Source organism: Drosophila melanogaster, chromosome 2L, assembly GCF_000001215.4.
Source record: "Drosophila melanogaster chromosome 2L".
Classification (NCBI taxonomy): Eukaryota; Metazoa; Arthropoda; class Insecta; order Diptera; family Drosophilidae; genus Drosophila; species Drosophila melanogaster.
In genome coordinates this window covers 19,970,492-19,989,374 of record NT_033779.5, presented here as the reverse complement: position 1 = coordinate 19,989,374, position 18,883 = coordinate 19,970,492, and the positions used below count along the sequence as shown (strand labels likewise).

The 18,883-nt window shown below is 43.1% G+C and overlaps 1 protein-coding gene and 1 long non-coding RNA gene across 6 annotated transcripts in view; one reads left to right on the top strand and one right to left on the bottom strand.

Moving 5' to 3' along the window:
• Positions 1 to 18,883, top strand: part of CG43861 (uncharacterized protein) — a 48,599-nt gene that overhangs the window by 27,908 nt on the left and 1,808 nt on the right. For all 4 annotated transcript variants that reach the window (NM_001299164.1, NM_136173.3, NM_001273686.1 and 1 more), the window contains exons 3-5: positions 6,763 to 6,808; positions 17,385 to 17,969; positions 18,058 to 18,855. In NM_001299164.1, coding sequence (NP_001286093.1) covers positions 17,559 to 17,969; positions 18,058 to 18,855 — 1,209 coding nt within the window. In that variant the 5' untranslated portion in view covers positions 6,763 to 6,808; positions 17,385 to 17,558. The remainder of the gene's footprint in view (positions 1 to 6,762; positions 6,809 to 17,384; positions 17,970 to 18,057; positions 18,856 to 18,883) is intronic.
• Positions 9,652 to 10,546, bottom strand: lncRNA:CR43620 (long non-coding RNA:CR43620). Of its 2 annotated transcripts, NR_048015.1 has the most exons (2): positions 10,332 to 10,546; positions 9,652 to 10,269 (listed from the first exon to the last, which is right to left on the bottom strand). It is a non-coding gene; the product is annotated as a long non-coding RNA:CR43620 (long non-coding RNA). The 2 variants fall into 2 exon arrangements; NR_048014.1 differs by having other exon boundaries at positions 9,652 to 10,546.

Below are 18,883 nucleotides of genomic sequence, written 5' to 3'. Positions count from 1 at the left end.
GCAAATTTGCTGACATGTCGAGCAAAACGGCCGAAAAAGTCGGAGGCGAAAGCCCAAGTATCGGACACAAATGTGGCAAATAAGCCGCTTTGCAAACGGTTACGGCCAACTTGTGTGATTCTGAGTGGAATCGGGGATCAGAAGAGGAGGATCGAAGCAATTCTGATTGCCATTCCACTCTGCTCAATCAATGCGTTTTTAACTTTTGTTTGTGTGTTAATGCAATACTATTAATTTATGTCATCCTATTATCAACGCACAGTACATACTTCTTGGGCTTACCAAACGGTAACGGTAGCTGCTCATTTTAGCCTTGTCACGTTTGTGGCAAGTTTCATGTTCGGCCCGTCTATTGACAATCGCATTATGTCTGCTTCTGACTTCCGTTTCAAGGCGACACACTTCTTTCTGTTTCTGGCTAGAACAAAGCACGGAAAAGCCTCTTTGCATGCGCCAACTCGAGCCGAGATTATTGTGCACACGGGTACTCACGCAGGCGTGTAATAAACTTTGGATCCCCCGGCTCTTAGCTGTAAAATATAATCTGGTTGCACTTTTGACTAGACTAATGCTCCCTATAAGTGGAGTCATTTCCGCTGTCGGCTTTCGGCTGGTTTGACTTTGTGGGGAGGTGGGGTTTGTCTTCAGCGGGAGACCCTTGCCGTGTGGCCCCTTTCCCGCCGGAATCACCTTTTGTGGCACCTGTTTCCAGCTTTATCTGCTCGCTCCCCGCTTGTTGCCATTGGTTGCCCCATTTCCTCCGGACGACTGCATTAGAAGCCAAGCGGTTGAACAACAATAACCAGCAGACGAAACCGTTGCCTTCGTGTTGTTTGACTTTTGGACTTGGCCTTAAAAATATTCAACAGCCAACTTGTTGCGCAACAGACGCAAAAGTTGCAAACAGTGGAAAGATACACTTGAAATTAAGCCTAAATAGCGAGGCAACTGAGAGTAAATAAAACAATTTTGGAACAATTGAGTATACAGTCATCGAGGTGGCAAACAATGGGAAAACATGAATAAAGGGAGGATATAAATAGGAATTAAGAAAAATATTTTTAAAAACCATTATTTGCCCAGAAACACAAGTTGCAAACAAGAGAGCAGTTCCACTGAAATGTTTTAAAACCCACATTAATTTTCATGGCTTAGTAGACCAAGCTGTCTATACTAATCAAGTCTATACTAGAAGACTGGTATCATTTTTTATAACTTGGCTAGTCAAGTCATTTATTTAAATTAGTTATAACATTTTTTTTATATTATTTTGGTAAGAAAATTACAAATTGCATGCAATAGACCTTTAAAAATGCCATAAGTCACCCAGAAAAAGTTTCTACTTTGCATATACTACCAACTAATTAACAAAAGTCAAAATGAGTCGACCTGTGCAATTAGCCACGTAAATTATATATGCATCTTGAAAACGTTTTGCGCTCTATTTAACGAACTTTCGGAAGATTAAAGAACACATATCTCGAGTGCTTTCGTTTCGTTTTAGAGCCCGCAATTTGTGGCTATAAATTTGACCCATATTTAAGCCAAGAGAAGATAATTTCTCCTAGTGTAAAAAAGAGTTTACGCACTGGGTAAGGAGAAAATCTTCGCCGACTGCAACGAGTCTTGTTCGTTTGTTGTGTTTGTTACCGGTTGTTATTCTTGCGCGTTTTGTTGTCAGTCGTCTGGCAAGAATGAAATGGCCAAGGAGCCAAGAAAAGCAGCTGTTGCTGCTTTTGGCCCGATTTGCCGGCTGCCTGTTGCACTTGTTTTGGCCCGCTTGTTCTCGTTCTCTGCTGCTGGTTTGGAATCGGTTTTGGTCGGTTCTGGTTGGATGCGTTCCAGTGGTTTTAGCCTTGTTTTTGTTGCTTATTTGAATGCAAATATTTCGTTTACTCTGTTGACACATTTACCAGAATATTCTTTATGGCAAAGTATAGCGGAAACTTGACAAAAGTTTGATTTACGACGGTCAACTGGTGGCAACTGGCGCAATAAAATGAAACAGCTTTTGCAAATAAGCCAATATGGCATAACTAACAATGGGTTTACAATGTTTTTCTGAAAATTCTTCTTTTATAAGCCAATACTAGTCGTATTCTGCTCAAGAAAGAAAAAAACAATTGTGAGTTGAATGAACTGAGCGCAAAACAAAAAAATAATAAGCCGAAGCTGCTGCCCCTACACACAAAACAAGAATGAACTGGCCGCAAAGTTCACAGTTGGCCAAAAAGAAAAAAACTGGCTCACATAAAAGGTGGCAAAAGCCGAGTTGAGAACCTTAAAGCCATGATTGCGACTTGATCTGCCTGGGAAAATACTGGGGGCATTTAGCACTTAATGTCATCAGTTAGCGCCTCGTTGTCCCATTCATCAATTTCCGAACCAATTCAGATTCATATTCAGATTGCAAATTATTTTGGGATCGAATGAATATGGATATGGAATCAAATGAAGGCACCTGTTGGCCTGTTTTTCAATACTCCCAGGTCGGAAATGAGCCAATGTGAAGCAACCGTAAATTGGTTCACTAACAGTCGTTATTGCTGGCCATCCGCTTTGTTGGTTTGTTGGTTTGCTTTTAATTATTATTTCTGGCTGACGCAGAAATATGCAAACAAGATATTTGCCTCTTATTTTTTGGCTCGGCAATCTCTTTGCAAAACTTTTTAATTACATAGTTTCGACTGCGGTGGGCGTAAGAATGGGCGTGGCTGGAAGTTATAGCCGCACTCTACATATTCATGTACAGCCACAAAAGAAGCGAGGAAACTGGGGAGTTTGCCCATGGGGATCCCATGGCTATAAAGTTACAGAACATGCAAAAATATGACGGTGGAATTATTTTTCCTCCACCAGTGCAATACGAATTTTCAACTAAATTAAAACAATGCTGAGGGATGTAAAAGTATTCGTATATCATCTCGCCTTTCCAGGCAAAAATTCATAATAAGCTTACCAGCGCCGGGAAGTGTATCAGAAAATAAGAAAAGCGGAAAAGCCACATGTTTATTTTACTTTCGTTACGTGCCAAATGAAAATAAAACCCAAGCGCAGCAAATTTAATAAATATGAAATGAGTTTGTCATACACACAGCCACACGAGCTGGCGAACCCTTGCCCCAATTACAAGGATGCCAGGACTCCGTCGCCTGCAAGCCTTCGATAACGTGCCGCAACGCCGAAAATACCTTTAAGCCAGACCCAAAGGCACTGGCGGTCGGGGCAAGGACCTTCTTTAGCAAATAAACACGCACTTACCGGCTCACAGGACTTTTATGGCTCCTCCATAGCTAGCTAGCTAGCTAGCTAGTCGCACACAGGCTGGTCGTGGTGAATAACGTGTGACGAAATAAATGCCACTAAAATAAGGGATCACAAGTCGCACAGCGTATCCTTGAGGCATTCAACAAATGCCAAACAAATCGAATGCCCGGATAGAAAGGGAAGCAGAGAGAGAGAGAGAGAGAGAGAGCTGAAATGTGTGATTATACGCGCATAAAACTGCCGCAGGACTTCGGGTCCTTGGCCTGTCAGGGCGAATCCTGTCCCTAGTTTTGGGCCCAGCAGCGGAACTTGTTGAATAAATAGGGAAATGAACGGCAGACTGTCACACAATCTGCTGATTGCTACACAGGAATTCCTGTTGCCCGCATTCCTGCCTTCTTTTTTCGAGTCGCTACAAGTGGAGCTCGTTGGAGGTCCTGGCACGCTAATAGCATTTCGGGGTGTCCTGCCAGGTACACCGTGAAACGACAAAATAGTTCCCTAATGAATATGATGATGACCAGAGCAGCGGAGGGGCCTTAATTGGCTGGCGACGGAAAAGTTTGGCGTGAAAAAGTTAGAATTATTTTATAAATAGAAAATACGTAGGTGTAACAAAGCTGTTTTTAAAAACACATACTCCCTGTTTTTATTTTAGCCGGAAATAATGTGGCATCAAAGGAAAGTTTTAGCCTCTAAAACATTTTATTTGTGAAAAGAGGTGAGATAATGAAAGTTGGCAACTTTTAAACAATGTACATAAAGTGTGTGCTAAAAGTACATAGTTTTCATTTTAGTTGCAACCAAATGTATTCATTAAAGCAAAAAGTTTGTATGCTTTTCTCCCTATTTAATAGCTTACAATTCTATCAAATGATGTTTGAGGTCTTGGTGATTTAGGTATGGTAAATTAATGATGGCCAATGTTGGGCATAGGAGTTCCTCTTCCATTACTTTGTTAGCTAACTTTTGGGGCGTTTTCCCAAGTGAGCATCCACAGTTCACACAGCAGAGCAAAACAAAACATTGGCAAACTCCATAAGGAGGAAGCTCTGGAATCTATACCATGAGAATGACAAGTGCATAATTTATGCGAACAATAGTGGCCACTGTTTGGCATCTCAATTCACACGGCGGGGCAGACAAAAATTGTTACACAAACCGAAAGGTAGTTGGGCATTTTTTCCCCACCTGTCTGTTTGCACAAGCTAATGGGCACATTCATTTTATTTCTCAGAATAAGGAGAGGAAAAACAAATATTTTCTTATGTTATTTGCCTCTCAGAATTGTGTGATGCCGGGCAGTGATGTGGGGCAGAAACTTAAAAAAAAAAATTTATATTCCACCGATAAATAAGATCGTTTAGGCATTGTGTGTCTGGAAAAGTTTGCTTCGAAACTTTTTCCACTCAAACAAGAGGGGGAGATTTTCTTATTTGCCTTCGATTGGTGAATAAATTCGAAGAGCAGCTCAAAGCACGTGATGTATACGACACGTTGTCAGGATGTATTTCTGGTGTTCGTATTATTTGTTTTAGACGCTAGCTACTTTATAATGCAGCTTTAGTATACTTGCATCAGTTTGTTGTACTTTCACTTTTCGTGTTTTGAGGGGCATCTAGAACAACCTTGCCATTCAACCGACTGCTGGCCCCAACCCACTCACCCCCTTCCTCAATACATCAATGCAACAGCCTCGCTCCGTCAGTGTTAACCCTCAAAAGGACGCAGGCTGACATTGTCCTTGGTGGCTCGTCTTTTGTTTCCTCTCGCTAGGGAATTTGCCATTGCAGCGAGTGAGCAACAGCGAGTGCACTTACTTTTAAAGTTATATAAGTTTTGTAAATATAAGTAAAGCCAAAATGCATCCTGTGATAAATAAATAATTTGATTATGATGTAACTACCGTTGGGATTAAGAAACCTATTACTGTACAAATTCAATCAGTTCTTGAAACTTATATTCAAAGATTACTCACATATGATTCCACTTATCTGGAATATTCTGATTGTCCTCGTGAACCCCTTTTTCATTCTGTCGAAATCTCGGAATAAGCCAAACTGAACAAAGGATAGTGTGTTGCACAATAAAGTGTGCAGTCGGTCGATGGCACTCTTACGACTTCGGTGGCTTTTTGTTCTCGATATGTATCACGTCTTTCGTCCTTTTGGCTTTGCCCACCGCAATTTGGATTTGCATCCCGAATGCAACGGTCTGGAGCATAACAAAAACTTATCCCGCAAGTCGAATCAACAAAAGACGCAAAACTTTGGCCAAGTCCTCGAATCCTTCGATAAAGACAAGTTGCTAACGCAATTGTTTTGGCCAATTCCCCTTCCCGAAAGCGCCAACGGCGTAGAAATGTTGTGCAATTTGTCAGTTGTAAGGCGATCATGTATTGAATAACAGAGGGAGGTTGCGGGAACAGGCTGCATCCTGATTGTTTAGATTGTTATCCGTATCCTGTTTCCAAATATGATTAGACCACAAAATTGCCTTTATTGACATTCGTTTGTTGTCCTAAATATACTTGGATTGCGTAAACAGACGCCTGAAGGTCTCGCCAGTATAAATCACAGTCTTTGCTCTGCTCAACTCTTTCGTAGCATCCTTGAAAGGAAGCAGCTTCTCAAGTCTTAGGGCAATTTAAGTCGAGTTCAAGACTAAAAGCGGCTTTCGTCTGGGAAAATATTCAGATTATATCAACAAAGTGCTACGAATAATTTGCTAGCCAAGACATGTATACGCTTACGCAGAAGCGGAGAACTCTGGTGGTGGGACCATATCCTTTTGGGCGAGAGTGAATAATAAACAGTGCCCAAAAAACAATGCCTGGCAATATAAATAAAATAATCAAGCCAAATGGCCCGAGAGGCGGACAATCAAAAATATATGTATGTATGTGCATTCACACAAAGGGCTCAACACAATTTGCATGGCTGGATTTTCGCCGGGATACAAGGGAGAAAAGGTGTTGGAAGGACGTGCTCCTGCGGTGAAGGAAGCCAGCTGTCACAACAATGCCGAGAGCCAATGTAAAATCCGGGCATGGGCAGCGTGGGTTTTATGATTTATGGCAAGAGTGCTCTTTTGTGGCAACTTGGCTGAAAAAAGTGCGTTTCCTGGGCAACCACAAGCACATCTAATATTTGTCCGAAGCCCGACTTGTGACTCTGCAAACAATCCTGTTTCCGCAGGAGCTAAGCTGATTTAACCGGAAATAGTAGTAACTGCAATTGATGTTGAAGCACTGCAGCTGAGGCTGGAAAAGTTATCCGATATAATTTTTGGCCAACTATTTAAACGCTCCGCACAAACACTCGACAAACATTCGAGACATTTCACGGTCGCCCAGTTTCATCGCAATATTTTCATTATACACTTTTGACAATGCCTTTGACGATGTTTCCTGCCATCAGCCCGCAGCGCCGGGTTTTGACATAATTTAATTCGTTTTTATTAAATTTATGTAAATTCTGCTTCGTCTGCTTGCAGGACTCCCAATCCCTTGGCCTGGACTAACCGAAAGTAAATTGAAATTGTAAGTAGCCGAGAGCATTTTGCACATTTCCCGATTAATCCGCTGAAAACTGTAAATTATGCTGTCAGCATCAGGGTCGGAAATGGTTGGTTTGGTTGGAAGAAGCCCGGCAATAAGCCACAGACTGGCAGGCAAGTCAGAGTTCAGCCATGTTTAACGATTTTGCACTTGGCCAACGGGCCGTATGATTGATATTCGAAATGGTGGCGCTGCGGTTTGGTTTACGGTTAAATTAATGCGCCGCCAAGGTGTTAAATTGTCCGTAACCGCGCCCACGAAACAGAACACCCCACAGCCAGCCAAAAAAAAATGTAAAACAATTACTGCTTTGCATCTTAAGAACAAAAAAGATGGTCCTGTTCCTGTGGACTTTGTGCAAAATTGTCATTAGATTAATGTATTGTTCTACACTCTACTGTCCTTTGTGGCTTCCCGCAAAGATTAAGCTATGTCTTTGTCATAATACGACAGATGGAAACTAAACAATGCAATTTTCGACAAGGGCATTGTTTTCCTGTGCACCTGATAGTTGCCAAGGATTGATTGAATCGAAGTGACCGAAGGAGAGCCGGATAATCTGACAAATCTGGGCATTTTGAATGAGTATTGAAGAATGCCCGAAAATAGGAGTAAAACCGACATCTTTTACTTTTATTGTCATGAGGGCTGTTTATTTAATTAGTGTAGGTGAAGTTTACAAAGTGTTACACAGTCTCTTAATTTGCTCTCTTGCAAAATGTTCAATTTTCCCAAGCTACGCATCTCAAGCTATTCAGTAAATGCAATTTACTTCCCTGCCCGTTTAGATCACTCATACGACATGTGAAACACAGCGAACAGCGCAAAACGGATAATTTACTTATGTAGCGTAGTGAAAAGCAATTTCTGGGACTGGACTTTTGACCTTGCCACGTGGCAAACGATAGTTTCAGTTTGGTTAGCATAACGTGGGGTAGAAGTACAGAGAGATGTGGAAATGGTTTGAATTATGCAAGCTGAGCAGCTAGCAATCGTTCTATTTTCGTATTCGAAATGTAGCATGTGGCTAAAATTGAATTAGTGCACAGGAAGTGTTCAATCCAAGGACCAATTTATGCGCCACATGTTGCAGCTGGCCAAAGTTCCCATTCGTCCTCGTTGAAATTGTAAAAGTTTAAATTTTTCATTGGGTGCCGGATAAAAACGAGAGTCTTACACAAAGTTTCCTTTGCCCGGAGTGAAAATGACACGGGGCTGTGCCAACTCATTTGGTGTCTGGTGGCGCAAAACTCTCGCCATCCGTTTCCGACAATCGTGGGAAATAAATTTTTAAATCTGCCTGCGAGGGGGATGTCCGCGGAAAAACACAAAGCACTTGCTGTTTCATGTAACAGCCATCGAAAGTTTAGACAGCATAGGTTTCAGCACTGCAATGGTAACTATGAAATATTGAATGAGGATTGCACATATAATAGCCGGGCACTCAGGCACTTGATCAATTAAGTACTTCAAACGCTTATTATTGGTAATAAGTTTTACCAGGTTTTTTAAAGTTTATTTACCTTCTAAGGAGCATCTGGTAGTCGAGCTTCCGCACCTCACATTTAGACTTGTTGAATCCACTTCAGAGCCCGGCTGAGAGTGTAAAAACAGCAGAGGCAGTCGCATTTACGGCCCAGTGTCCCAGCTGAAGGTAAACGTGCGAAGGACACTCGAGATGAGGAGGCATCTCCTGGCCAGGAGTAGAGGACGAGGGCCAGGGGTCTGAATAGAAGCTGCATGGAAGCCCTGACAAAATGTAACAGATTGGCCGCACTGCCCACATTCAAGGCGGGGCACAAGGCTAAAAACCTGGCCGAAGACCAAAGAACCATAGAAAATGTTGGGAGCCACGTAGAGCTGCATATTTAATCCTGTTGATTTTTATTTGTTTCCGTGTTGGCCCGTGCTCGACTATTTTTCATGGCTCTTTATCTGCCTAACGATTTTGCATGCTGCAGTGTGGCCCATCACCACCTCCTTCCGCTGACCTTGCACGTGTCCTTGAAGGCGAATCCCCAGGTAGATGACATAATTTCCCTTTCCTTCCAAGAAGAACTTATTTTCGTCTGCAACTCACCGATGACATTTTGAATATGCATATGAAGGACTGACTATACTGTCATGACAACTCTCGTATCCTTTGGAAAAATTAAAATTGATATTTAGACAAAGCTCGCGGAAGCAGAGTAAATGGCTCGCCAAGGTGAACGAAAAAACATACGTTGCCATTTTGGCCAAGTTCCCAAGCTTAGTCAACTCTCAACGCGGCAGTTAATGAGAATTTATTTAACTGACACACAGAATAAATGAGATTAGCTGACATCTCACCAATTTAAGTTGCGATCGCTGGACTTCTCAAGGTTTGCTCAAAAGCAATTGCATCCAAATAGAGTCGCACAGCTTTTATTTCCATTTCAATGCGGGTTGGTTGTATAAATCAGCGATACATCCCGAAACTTAAATTCAAATGCCAGCTCATTAAAAGCCACGTTCGTCCAACTAACAGCGGAAGTTTATGTGGCCAACAAGCTAATAAAATTAGAGTAGATATAAACATGCGAAAAACGTGTAAGTCTCAGCGGGGCAAACACGTCGCCAATTACAGCGCGTGCCTTCAATCAATCAATCAATCAATCAAGGCATCGGTCAGTTTTTGGTGGCACGATCGATTTTGACTGATTCACTTGCCACCCGGAGTGCGTTGTGAAAGTTACCAGCCTGTGTGAGTCGAACTGTAAGAGGTCCAAACTAATAGCAGTTGGCTTTAATGAGCTGTCAAATATGACGGCGGTTACGAAATCTGAATTAGACTTTGGTGAGTTGCGATTCGAATGGAAAATTTAGTGTATTTATCGGCAATGGAATTTGGATCAAAAATGAACTTTTAAGATATTTGGAGAAAATACCCGGCATTTATGTATATGAAGTTCAATGCTGGTTTTCTTAGATATTAGGAAAATGCATTACCACTATTCATAGGATTTTGTTTTCAAAATATTTGAAAACCCACACTTGAGCAATCAAGCAAGAAGGTAATTTGAAGTCCTCTTATCCCAGCTTCCGTTTGCCTCTCAGGATTTTAAGTCACTCAATATAGAAATCAGCTGAAAAGTAAAGTAAAACTAATCCCCAGTTGAGTAAAATATTGGCATTAAGTTGGCTTGGCTGAGAGGCTCATGGCCTCGCCAAAAGCGCAGTGAGCCGGAATTTGCTTTCTCGGCCACGTTTAGTTCGAGGGGATCTGGCTTATTAAGTTGGCCATCTAACCGCAATCAGGAGATCGAAGGAAATGCCACTTCGGAGGAAACGAGGATGAGCCAACTGCCCACGTTGACAGCGGAAGGCATCCAAGGTCATTATCCTCCTCGCCGACTGCCTCATCATCATCAAGTTAATCAAAATGCCATTGGACATTGGCCATTGGCATGGCTTGGCCAAAACTGTGCGCCGTAGAGAAAAAATTAGCTTGAAAATTGTTATAGCATTTTGTGGTTCCTCTCACCGCAGAATCAAATCGGCTTAAAAACACGCTGAAGAATTCCCTTTCATCTCGACGCGTCTTCATGCTTTTTCTTTCATTACTCTGCACTTGTTTTCATTTATGAGTGTTTTTTTTTTTGTGTTATTTTTTGTCCGAATAGCTGGCTCTGTTCACTCACTGGAATTCTAAAGTTACTTGACCGCAACAAAGCGTTAAATTGTGCCGAGTTGTTTTCACCACTTATTTATATCAAATTTGTTCTTAATCAGCTGAAAGCGTAGCCAACTTTGCCCGCCCCATGACGAGCGGTTTATTTGAGAGCTACAATTGAGTTCACAGCCACCTTCGAGGCAGAATATTTTAAGACTTTTTTCGGAGGCGAACGCATAAAAGGGTTTCATTGAAAGAAGTGGAATGCGAAAAGTGTTTAGTCACCTGAATTAGGTGCCCCCCGGGAAGTGACTAAATCATTATCCTTGTAGATTCTACACATTTTAATTTTTAAAAAGGGATTCATATATATTGTATTTTCATAAAATGTAGCATCAGTATCATCTCTCTATTATGCAAAGCATCTAGCTTGTAATACTGATTACAAATGAATTGTCTATCAATTTCATCGCCGCACATTGGCTTCAATTGCTTAAAATGCCGGACGCATAATCAAGCCACCGCTGATATCCTTGCACCATAAGGAGCAGATTGTTGAGCCACATTCGGCTGGGATAACAATAAGAGGACGAACAAAAACCCGTTCCCTGCCACATCGCAGGATACGTGCGTGGCATTCCACTCGAATGCCATTTCACTCTGTTGTCCACCTGATTCCCAGGATGCGGCGTTACGTGCCGGACCGTCTCAATTGCGCTCCTTGCCACGCCCATAATCCTTTCGCGCCCCAAAGTAGACTACGTAAATTAAGCAATGCCCAGTGCTTAAGTATCACTTGCCGTGAACATCTCTTTCGTTTGTGGCCAGGAAAACGGCCCAAGGAGCTGATGAAGGTAAAGGAAAGGTAGAAGGAGACAAAAACTAGGTCAACCGAGCGTTTTTCCCTTCCATTAGAATGTCCCAGTAGGCGGTTGACAAATTTAAAGCACTAAGCTTTTATGGAGCAATTAAGCCTGGTTAATAAAATCAACCTTTTGCTGACGACCAACCAGAAAAAACAGAAAGAGAGAGCTAAATGGATATTCGTTCCTGGCAATTAGCCTTGAGTATCCTGCATAATGTATATGTCCGATGAACTGCCAAGGGGTCTAATAGGCATAGACAATGAGATTGATACACGAGGGCCAGGCAGGTCTGAACTGTAATGTGTATGCAGTAGGAGAAAGAACAATCAATACACTTTTTAACAAGCAAATGGATAACCCAAATACGAGTATGGATAAGCTCAATAAGTATGTGCACTTATAGATATAGTGCATTCTTTTGGAACTAAGCTCCTTTTATGTTTGGAATTTCTATTTTGCAGTGTTCTTGTAAACTCTTTCTTCACGAAATTCACTTCTTGTAGCTTAGTGTAGTGTCTCAAAGGCCTGCGCCTAATTGGGAATAAATATTTTATTGGGGAACCATAACAATACAGCTACACTAGAGATGCGAAAGGAATACATATTTACGTGAGCTAACTCCCAATCGGTAAAAAAAGTATGAATTTGCTGGCAATCGCAATGGCTATGTGAAACCCCTCCAGATCGGAGAAACAGAGAGAGAGAGTGATGGCCTAGACCCACATAGTACGCAGACATCAAAAGTCAATCAATGTAATGTCAAAGCTACGTGGCTATCTGCCCAGCTTGGAGTCGCATATATAAACCAAAGGAGGGGGCGTGAAAGGACCCGACCCGATCCGGAGGACTGGGAAATGGGCATGGGAATGGGAGAGGTCCCAGGGCGGTGGTGGTGGTGCACAGCTTGACAGGAATATATTACACTCGCCGCCCAGTTGGATGCCTTAGCATCACCTGGCCACGCCCACCCAGAAAATGGTTGCAACTTTACAGCTTTAAGCCAACTTGCCCAGCCCAGACCGCGCTGCAGATAAATGTATCTACGTGCCTGCATGTGGGGATCTGGAGGCCATTGTTTGGCACAAAAGGCTCCAAAACAATCGGTGGAAAGTAAGCGCAAATAACACAGCAATAAATAGGAAAAGTGCACTCACGAAGTCCCGTTTTCTGCTGAAATTTGGATTGTTAAATGGATTTTTTTCAATTAGTTTACCGGTGCGGCTAAAGGTTTAGAAGGTAGTAAGATTTCAATTAAGAAGATACTTCCCCAAAGTGCATTTCGAACTTACAAATTGAATATCCCTTAATGATTAACCTAACAAACAACTAACAATCATTGTCTAAACACTGCGCGTATAACAATAAATCTTAAATTAAATATACCCAATGACAAATGGGAAGGAAGTCGTAAGCCGATATAGACTCTAATAGGCTTATAATTATGCACTGCTTCAGTTTTCCAGTATCGCTGCTTTCCAGCTATTACAATTTAATTAAAATGCCATAAAGAGGCAACAGCTGGCTGGGATTGCAAACTAGAAAACTGAAAAGTGAGACGGGATTCCGGTGGAGTCCTGGTAAATAGCAGACTTTACCCATTCCGGTGGCCAACTGTCCAGGAGTGGGATGGTATTCCATGATTACGGAGATGAGCTTACAGTCATTTAACTTTGGCATCGCTGCACTTCATTTGCCTCAAACAATGGCAGTGGTGTTGGTTATTGGTTACTTTCTGTACAAATAGTTGTTACTTTATCAATTAGGTAAATATATATATTATTCAGTATTTCAAGTAGGCGTTCTTCTGTGGGCTTTTGAAAGAAAATTTAGCTGTTACATTCATAATGCCCTTTATTGTTGGTCATTCTATGCAAAATTTGACATTTGAATATTTCTTTTAAACACTCCTCTTTTGAGTCGCTGCCGTAAAGTGTCAGAGTCATTAAGTGCGATTAAAGTCTCCTTTTTATAATATAATTTTATGCAGCTACCGCAAATTATGGCACTGGTTTGAGGTACTATATCCTTTTAGCTGTAGGGTCCTTCAGTGTCCTGCGCATTTACCGTGCTGGGTAATGCGAGCTCGAAGCCATTTAATTAATGCTGAACATTAAGCGCGATTATGTGGAATAAATGAGCAGAAGAACCGGTAGAAACGATTACCCCACAGGAAGGGGCAATGTGGCTGAAACAACTCACTTAATGGTCAATTGGCTAAGAGCAGCTTTCCGAGTGTTAAATTGAACACGTATCGATGTACCGGGCAGGATTTTCCTCCCAGGCTCTCTGTTTTAAGGCTGCTTTAGTCGAGATGGAATCAAACTCATAAAGGATTCAGATTTAATCCAAAAGTGTGTGGTGGTTGCCTGAAGTTTGGAAAATCGAATCCATTTCAGCTACTCACGCATAATGTGAACGGCGGGCAAACAAACAAACAACGAAGACAAACAAACAATGGCTAACAAGCAACATGTGCGAGTTGAGAAATGTTTGCCGTGCATAGTAAATAATTCCGAAATTCCGGCTGCTCAGAGGCCTGAAAGTGATAAGAGATAATAAGTCGCGATGGAGTGTGTGCCAAAAAAAGAAAACGAATATAAAGTAGCCGAGCAGAAAGTGAAAAACTTCAGATTGCAAATAATAAAGAGCGAAGGAGAAAAGTGAAAAGCGCTCGAGAAAATATTGCCAGACATCCCGACATCCTGTGTTCCAGGTAATTGAAAAAGCAGTTTGGGGTAGAAAAAAAGTGTAATGTTCGAGGACAGCCAGCGAAATATGCTTTATTGATTGGATAAATATTTAATGCGCTGGGGCAACGCATTTCTTTCAGCGGGGCTGGAAAATTTGCGTGTAAAACGGCTGATTACGGTCACGTTCCACCTATAAATGTGGAGAGTTGGCGACGCACAGGACTCGAGTATCCTGCCCAGCTGGCCCAGACGCCAAAAAGTTCGCAAGAGTCTAGCGATGGTAATTTCTGGGAAAATAAAATAAGATAACTCCTGGCTAATGTTTCGGAATTTACTGAGCCACTACCAAGAAATTGTGCCAAAGGCCCCAAATTCGCCAACTCAAGCCAACTATTGCGGCATGCGAATTATCTGCTAAAGTTCGATGGGAATTTTGCATGAAAATACACGTGGAAAATGTTGAATATTTTGTGCATGAAAAGAAAATAATAGTTTACGGATGCTAAGTGAATTTAAAAACGAACTTTATATCGAAGAAGTTCGTTGGTCTTTAAGAATATACAATCAACTTGTATTTAAGCTAACCAAATTAGTTGATATTGAATATTATGTTTTCCGTGTAGTGAGTTAGTGATTGCCAACTCTTTCCCTGTAGAACATCAAAAACGAGGGGTATCCTCCAGCAAAATGAGGAGTAAAACTAAAGGCTGTTTCAATTTAACTACTCCGAACTATTAGATCCTCAGGCGAGTCTTTATCGAGTTACACAGGTAGGTAGGTAACTACCTGAATTAAACTGCATGAGGAGGGGTTGTTGTTTGCTGAAGGGCTGTGATGACGTCTAACATCATTAATAGTATCCTTTCATGTTTTGGTGGTCGTGGTCAAGGCAAAACAAACAGTCCAAGAGCAGCCGGCCTTTCAGGGACAACAGAGATGGACACAAGTCCTCCATAAGCTCGTGGAACTTCCTGACATGGAGGATGCGACTGGGGTTCAGAGGGTTATTTACCCTTGCTGTCGTTTCAGGCCACTTTATTTGCCCGTTTGCCGTTCTGCTCCCAGGCTGCAAACTGTAAAAACTGTGTAAAAATCACGTTCATCACATAAACACACAGTTCCAGCCACATTACGCACGAAAAAGGGACCGCAGCCGTAGGACAGGCATAATTAATTACCTACAGGCCGCAAACATTTTACAGCCACTGTCTGGCCATCGAAACCCCATGCATTCCTCACACTGGGCAACCCAAAATAGTCGGGCAGAATGGGAGGAAGCAAGGCCATGTCCACCTGGCATTCCGAATTTGGCCAGGAGGTCAGGTGTCAAGTTAAAGCTGTCCGCTTACGGATTCAATTTACCAGTGGTTATTGGCATATTCGTGGCCAACGAATATGACTCAGGGGCAGAATTCCTGTCATTCCGCCCATTTTCAGTGGAAGCCAAGGACATCTGCAAATGACAGTGTCGAATTTGTTAATTAAACATACAGATAAAACTCAGTTTGTTACGTATCCAACTGAGCTAGCAACTTGCTTCTTAGATTAGATATGCATAAATGGAAAAGGTTTTATCTATCTAAACTACTTGATATCGATAAAAATTATTGAAGTATTTACCTTTGTATACATCGCGTTCATCGTTACAATTGTTTAAAGGCCATTTGGACTCTCTCTACTTCCGATACATTTTAGTAAAATTGAGTCCTGGTACACTTGCCTAATTGATGACGGGAGTCAGTCATTTAGCAACTTGTAAAGCCAAGAATTCCTCATCAATTCGACAGCGTTTTAATTAAGACCTAAGTGAATTGCAACTGGGCGATCAACTTGCCAAAAGGGTCATAAATCGAAGCTCCAAATGAAGATTGACCCTCGGGGAGATTCCCATTACTCGAAACTAGCAGATGAACAAAATTTAATTAGGCGTCCGAGTGAGAACTTGGCGATTTCCCATCGCTCGTGTGCAATTGTCATAATTAAGAGTGATGAATGAGTCGGCAAATGGGGCAAGTTGCAGTTGGAATCCCTACTGAGGATGCGAGCATGGATTGTCTTTAACTTTCATTGGATCCCAGACTGCAGATTGCGTGTCTGGCACTTTTGCTAATAGTTTTCAATTGCATGTTCTTGGCCAAACAGCATTCCTCATTCCCCATGCCGCTGGAAACGGAAGTTCCCAAGTCAGTCAACTCAACTCAACTTGACTCTGCTGATGAATTGCACAAATTAAAGCTGAAAGGTATTTTAAATGAAAATGTTAAAAATGTGGTTCTTGCTCGCTGGACTTCCTCGGCTTCTGTTCCTTTTGTTTGTCGCTGTCTTTCCGTTTTCCTGGCATCTCAGATGGTTTTTGTTCATGCCCGAGCTACGGAACAGATTATATGGATAATTTCAATTTAGCTAGGCTTAGAGGAGCAGCGAAGTAAACCATTTCTGCGGAACTCATTAGAGTTCCACGCACTGCAGATGCACTTGAGGCCGCTCAAACAGCCACGGAGCTCTTTAATTGGTCACGACGGTAATGGCTTGATTCTTATCCGAAATCAAAACCTAATTACTTTCCAGCAAAATCATTAGGCATATTTAAGTGTTTGATTTTTCCCACACCTCGGCTAACGCATTACTGTGTAAAATATAATTAAAATCACTCAGCTAATCGGGTTTACCAGACAATGGCATAGTCATAAGCTCATAAATTCCAACCTCACTCCATAACCGCCCCCCCCCCCCCACGACAAAAGGGGAAACTATTAAAGGGATTCCCGACTCTTATCTGTGGGTGAAAGTAAACCGCAGGTTGCAGCATTTTACGGTCAGTTTCACATTTCAGCTTGGGCGCGTCAATGGGCCACGGACTAAAATATTCAAATCAAATTGCATGTGTATATACTTAAAACACTACTAATTATAATTGCATAAAGGAGCGCATAGTGGGTGGCCTGAATAAATGCATCGAATGCACCGAATTTTACTTTAATGGTAGCTTAATGTAATTCATTTTATGCATTATGACATTTTCTGCTCGGTGCGGCGCTCTGTCTGGCATTGTAATGGAATTTGCATTGTGGCATCTGTCGCATCCGTGCCATGGGGCGTATACGTAATTTGAGTTTTAACCAAGCTCCCTGGGGTGAATAAGGTACTGTTGAATACCTCCATTGCCGCCCGCCCAGTCGAGGCAAATTATTCGAATACACAGAAAGAAATAGCAAACTGGACAATCCAGTGCCCAAGGAAGCACTCAAAAAGGCTTAAGTTTAAGTAAATATGTGATGGGGATTCAACATCCATTTGTTGCTGTTATTCGTTTCACTCGAGCTGTAAATATTGACTATTATTAAAAAACCCCTTGCATCCTCTTGCAGTCAGCACGTTCTCGGCTCCGGACCAGTGCACATCCATTTTTGCATGCTGGCCGGGCAGATAGCCCCGGCGTGAGCACACACATCGGGCTGGAAAAGATATAGCCATCGAGTCAGCCAGCCAGACAGCCAACGAGCCAACCAGCCATCCAGCTGCATCGAATATATCTCGGCCAAATGTACGCCGGTCGGGCGACACAATTTGCCAAAACCATCAGCAGCATGGCGTGCAGCATACAGAAGCAACCTCAAGCTCCGCAATCAGTGGATCCTGGCACTGCAGCAGTGGATCGGGTGGGTGGAGGAGGCGGTGGCCCCAGTGGAGCTGGCACCGTTCCCTCCACGCCGAAAGCCAAGACCGCCCAGCCGAGGGGCTCCCTGCCAACGGACGTGAACCAGCCACCGTTGGAATTTCAGTGGCCACCGCCCGTTCCCGTTTCGATACACACGAGCAACTTGCGTCTGAACATGATGAACCAGGATCCCAAGGACCTCCACACAGCCAGAGCCATTATCGAGGAGCTGCGCTCCAAGGTGCGCTTCCAGACGGAGCACATCATGAAGTGGCGCAAAGCGTATGCCATGCAGGTGAGGATATCCTTCTATTTTGGAATATTTAGAAATGTGATTGCTCAAGTCCACATCCTAAATGCCCATCTTTCATTCATACCCTCAGGTCCAGCAACACTATCGTTACCAGAAGGAGAAATCTGATCAGATGAACTCGTTGACCTCGCAGCTCTTGCTCTTGGAATCCCGACTGAAGCGGAAGCAGAAGCAGATAGCCAGTCTATTGAACCATCGGGAGTTGACCATCCAGCGCCAGCAGAAGATCATCGACACCCTGTCCTCCCGGCTGGTGGATCACGGGCTGGAGACCATTGAAGCTAGCTATGCCAACGAGCTGGACTCCCTGAACGACTCGGATTCGGCGGTGGTGCTGGAGGACATTGACTCGGACAGCCCGATGACATTGGGCACGCGACGGAAGAGTAGTGGCGCTGGCGGATTGGGCGGCGTGCTGGGCAGCGATGGCATCACCATAGTGCGGTCCATATCCGATGCAATCGAGACGAATCACAACAAGTACGGAGCGGCCAGGCGGAACAACTGCTTCCTGCGGCGTCCCGATATCCTGGAAACGGTATATTCGGTCGAGGAGGATCCCGAACCCACCACGGACGTGGCAGAGAAGCGGGACAAGTTCAAGAACCGCTCCGACAAGGCTCTCAGCTCCAGCTCGACGGAGGGTCAGATAGACGCCGCCAGTCCCTCGACCGCAGACAAAGCCAAAGATTCATCGCCCGTCGACGGCGGATCCACCATTCCAAGACGCCAACTGGGAGCCCTCAAAAGATCTCCCAGCCACGACTCTCCGTGCACCACACTCAGTGTCAAGGTCCCCCAGCTGCAGCCACCATCTCCTACACCATCGACACAAGGAGTCCAGGATCCGCCCAACGGAAAAACCCAGGTAACTGAAAAGTAAAAGATTAAACTGC